Here is a 4,305-nt window from a genome sequence, read left to right as displayed (position 1 = left end):
ATTTTATCCAATTTAAGTCTAAAAACAATCTATATTCCTTTACAAGTCCAATGTTTTGGCCACTTCGGTCATCCCCAGGACAATCTTACACTATTACACTTTATCACAATATTGATAAAGTGTAATAGTGTAAATTAACTGTGATTAAAAGTTTTAATGTTAACGTGGAACATTCACAAAAGAAGGTAATTTGGGACTGAAATTAATAGCCTGCATAAAGGTTTTTAAAATTAATGTGGTTGTAAATTTGTATTTAAGATTGTTTTTAAGGATGGCCGAATTGGTACAAACGTTGGACTCATAAATAAATCTAGATCGTTTTGAGACTTAAATTGGATACAATTTATTTTATTATAACATCAAAACTTAATTGATTTCCCTTTTACAAATTATATCATATTTACTGAAACTTCACTCAATAGTTTTGTAAACATAACACAAGAATAGGCTAAATTCCGCTTATTACATCTTTTTACTTTTGCTTATCTATATATGGAATATATAGTGCGGTGGCAGTAGGGGTTCAAAATGAACTAACCAAAATACTACCCAGTATTGAAAAAAAATACATATAATTTGCAATAAATATTATTATATTTTAAAGTTAATAATATTAAAAAAATCCAAATAGCAGCATAAGTAAAATGTACATTTTAATTAACTAAAAAATCAATAAATAAACAAAAATAATAAATTGAATAAAATAATAATAAAAACTCCTGCCCCGAAAATCGTGGGGCCCAAAAAATGTATTTGTCCCTGCCCCAACGATGATTTCTCTCCCAATAATTTGAGCTCAAATTTCCTAATTCTCTGGAATACGCTGTGTAAACGCTGCATGTGTTTATCTTCCTTCTTACTGAACACTAGGAGATCGTCCTTATAAATCTCAGATACAGAGTCGTCAATTCTCCTCAAAAACTTTATCGCTGGAAGGTTATGGAAGCAAATTTAAGGCCAAACGGCATCCTTGTAAATTCGTAGTGTCTTCTCCCGAATGCCGTCTTATGTTGATCCTTAGGGTGCATTTTAATCTGATGATATCCAGCCTTCAAGTCCAATGTGCTGAAAACCGTCGCTCCCCTTAGCCTGTCCAAAATGTCTTCAAATCTGAGGATCGGATACTTTTGGTCTTTGGAATTCTCTTTCAGCTTCCTGTAATCAATCACCACCCTGTACTTTTCGATAGTTTCACCAGGTGCGCTCTTCTTTTTCACAGCCTACAGCGAATTATTGTACTGAGAAGTACTCTCCATAATTATTCCCTGGCGTTTTAAACTTTCGAGGTCTTCCCGGATGTGGTGACGTAGCGCCTGTGGGAGTCTCCTCTCTTTCACGTATGTCACAGTAAATCTCATGAACCGACCTCCCGATCGTCCTGGCATGTCCTCTTCTTTGAAAAAAATACCTTCAAATTCCCTTCTTAGGCTTTTTCTCCAGTCCTCGGCCTGATTAATTGCTCCAATCCAAACACTCGCGTTCTTCCTCTGAAAATGACATTTGTAAATTTTACCTCATAGTCTAATCTTCCATTTTCCCTTGCTAATCCTAACCCAAGCAGGTTACATCCCACCATTACTTTGTATTCCCTTGGCATACTTCCTACAATATGTAACAGATAGTTTTCCTTTCTAAATCCCCACCTTGCCAACTCTATCTCCACCTCTCTCTTTACCTCACAAGGGCCTTCCAGGGTGATTAGTTTACACTGACATTCCTGAATCTGGTGTGCCCTCCCTCCATAACATAGCTTTTCTAGGGTTTCTGGGCAATGGAGGGGCAAAGGGCTTCTCCAGCAATGGAGTTGGAACTGCCAGTGTTCACCAGGCACATCACTCCTGCTATCTCTAGTGATTTAATTCTCCAGTCTCTTAGGTGAATTTTCTCCGATATAAGTCCGATACCATCTTCCTCAGGTCCTAGGCGGTTGCTGTACGGACCTTGATCCATTCTAGCGTTGTGGGATGAGCTTGCGCTAAAGAGACTCCCGGTAGTGGCTGAATTTCTTCCGGAGGTGGGTTTCCTTCAGATGAAGGTTGGTTGGCTGCAGCTTGAGGTGGTTGTTTTAGTTCTAACCCTCCAGATGCTCTCACGATTCCGTTACTGGCCATATTTTATAAAATGAAGGGAACCGACAAAATAAAAATTCTTCTTGAAAACAAAAATTACTCAAGTATCTAAAGGCCCCGGGTTTCGGCACCATAAGTATCGGCGAAAGTAAAACTTAAAAAAAGAGAAGAAGGAATAAGATGTAACACGTGTGAACTGCTGTAACATACTGCTTTATTGGGTTCGGTACATCTCTTTATATACACTCGATCAGCTGATTCCCCTGATCATATTTCTAATTGTATTTTTTAATATTATTTACATTGTTATTAGTGGCGTGGTGTGAGTACCAAAACATAGAAACATTTTGCTGTCCCTTTATTTATTTATTTCAATTTAAAAGACTAAAATATACAGTAACAATTATCATTATTATGTATTGTATAGGTCACAAATAAAAAAAAAAATCATATATATATATAATTCTGAAGAAAGCAAACAGTTAGAAGATTGTTAAAATAATTGTTTATTATAAATCAAAGGTTACATAGAGAGCTATAACAGAAGTACTAAGTAAAATACATCAAAGTAGAAACGCTATTCTACTAACCTAAAACAATAGAATAGGATAAAAGTTCCTTTCCACAGTTTTAATGAATATAACAGTTAATATTAAAAGTAATTGAAAAAATCTTCACAAAATTATAATTATAAACAAAAGCTAATCATCAATTATCAGGATCAACTCCACATAGACAGTCCCACAGACCAAGTCCCCCCAGATAGGTAGTGCTATGGACCAAGTCGCCCGAGACAGTATGTGTCAATAAGTCGGCAGTCGTGGTCTATGTTTGCTGCTTCCATTATATTCTAGAAGTTTTTAGATTATTTTTATGCTGCTATTTGGAACTTTCTTTATTTATGAATTTGCTCTTTAAATATATCAATATTTATTGGTAATATTTTTTTAATTTATTTAATACTGGTTCGCAGTTTTGGCAAGTTTATTTTTTAGCCCCCACTGACACAAAGATATATTTAATTATGTATTTTACAGGCTACTTCTGTTTGCCCCTTTTAAAAATAAATAAATTATTATTCATATTTATAATTTTTTTTTTTTTGGTTTCGTACAATCATGCTTTGGTAATCTGTTTGATTAGATATTTTCATAAATGAAGGTGCTGGTGTGGTTGATGATGATGTTGCCGTGCGTGAGTAGTACCAACCTAACCTGCAACTGTGGATGGCAGAACTTGGTAAGGTTCTTCTGCTCTGGTGTAGTGCTTGCCCTTCCACATCCTAACTTCTCCAATTTTTGCTCTAGAGAAGGATTTACGGTGGAAAGGAAACAAAGAAGAACCAATACCCTTGGATGGTGGCGCTTAATATCGGATGTGGCGGGTCCATCATCACTCCGTATCATGTCCTCACGGCGGCACATTGCACATATCAGAGGTTCGCCATACAATTAAAAGTTTACGTGGGATTGCATTACAGATATGGAAGGGGTTAGTAAAAATATTAAAATACGAAAATTAATAATTTAATTAAGAAAAAATATACGTAAGTATAAATTATTATTAGTAATTAGCACATTTGGACCCTAGTTTCTACCCTATTTGAACCAAAGCACATCTTTTTTTATTTCATTTATTTACTTATTTTTTATTCCCTCTTCCTCGCCATACAGGGTTCGGCAGCAGTAGTGCACAAGGATTACGCATGCCAGTGCTGCCAATAATTATCAAATTTGTTACTATAACTATATAACTATACTCACTAATCTACACAAAACATGTCAATTGGTTCGTGAGTGAATGCTGTCTGATACGCGAACCTCACCAGCTTTTTGCTTTCCAAATTCTGTTACCTGTTTTTTATGACCAATGTTTCAAATCTTATGAAAGCAAATCTAGATGTAACTTGATTGTAGTTCATGTATTGATGATTTTATTACATTTCTAGACAACCCCTACTCGAATATACATTTAGTATATAGGATCTTTCAACATGAGGGCTACGACGATGATGAAGTCATCAATGACATTTCGATCCTGTATCTTTTTACTGGAATAAAATTTCACCAAAAAGTCGGTCCAGTCTGCCTGCCGCACACACAACGCAATTTAGAAGGAAAGTTCATCAAAGTCACAGGTACTGTTGGTTAATAAATAACACTAGATTCGAGAGACAAGGTTTTTTATTACTCACAAAACTCATCTCATTACAGTTCACTCACATTAGGTACAAGCA

General features: G+C 35.4%; 1 protein-coding gene across 1 annotated transcript in view; it reads left to right on the top strand.

Moving 5' to 3' along the window:
- Window positions 1-4,305, top strand: part of LOC106681432 (venom serine protease 34) — a gene marked incomplete at its 3' end in the record, with an annotated part of 39,060 nt that overhangs the window by 26,891 nt on the left and 7,864 nt on the right. The window contains 3 exon segments of the mRNA XM_067048948.1: window positions 3,213-3,308; window positions 3,377-3,560; window positions 4,018-4,206. Of these exon segments, the coding sequence (XP_066905049.1) occupies window positions 3,225-3,308; window positions 3,377-3,560; window positions 4,018-4,206 (457 nt within the window).

This window comes from Halyomorpha halys, unplaced genomic scaffold (assembly GCF_000696795.3).
Source record: "Halyomorpha halys isolate HHAL.00 unplaced genomic scaffold, Hhal_1.1 Scaffold338.1, whole genome shotgun sequence".
Lineage (NCBI taxonomy): Eukaryota > Metazoa > Arthropoda > Insecta > Hemiptera > Pentatomidae > Halyomorpha > Halyomorpha halys.
The sequence above is the reverse complement of the archived record's forward strand: the minus strand, read 5'-3'. Positions and strand labels throughout refer to the sequence as shown.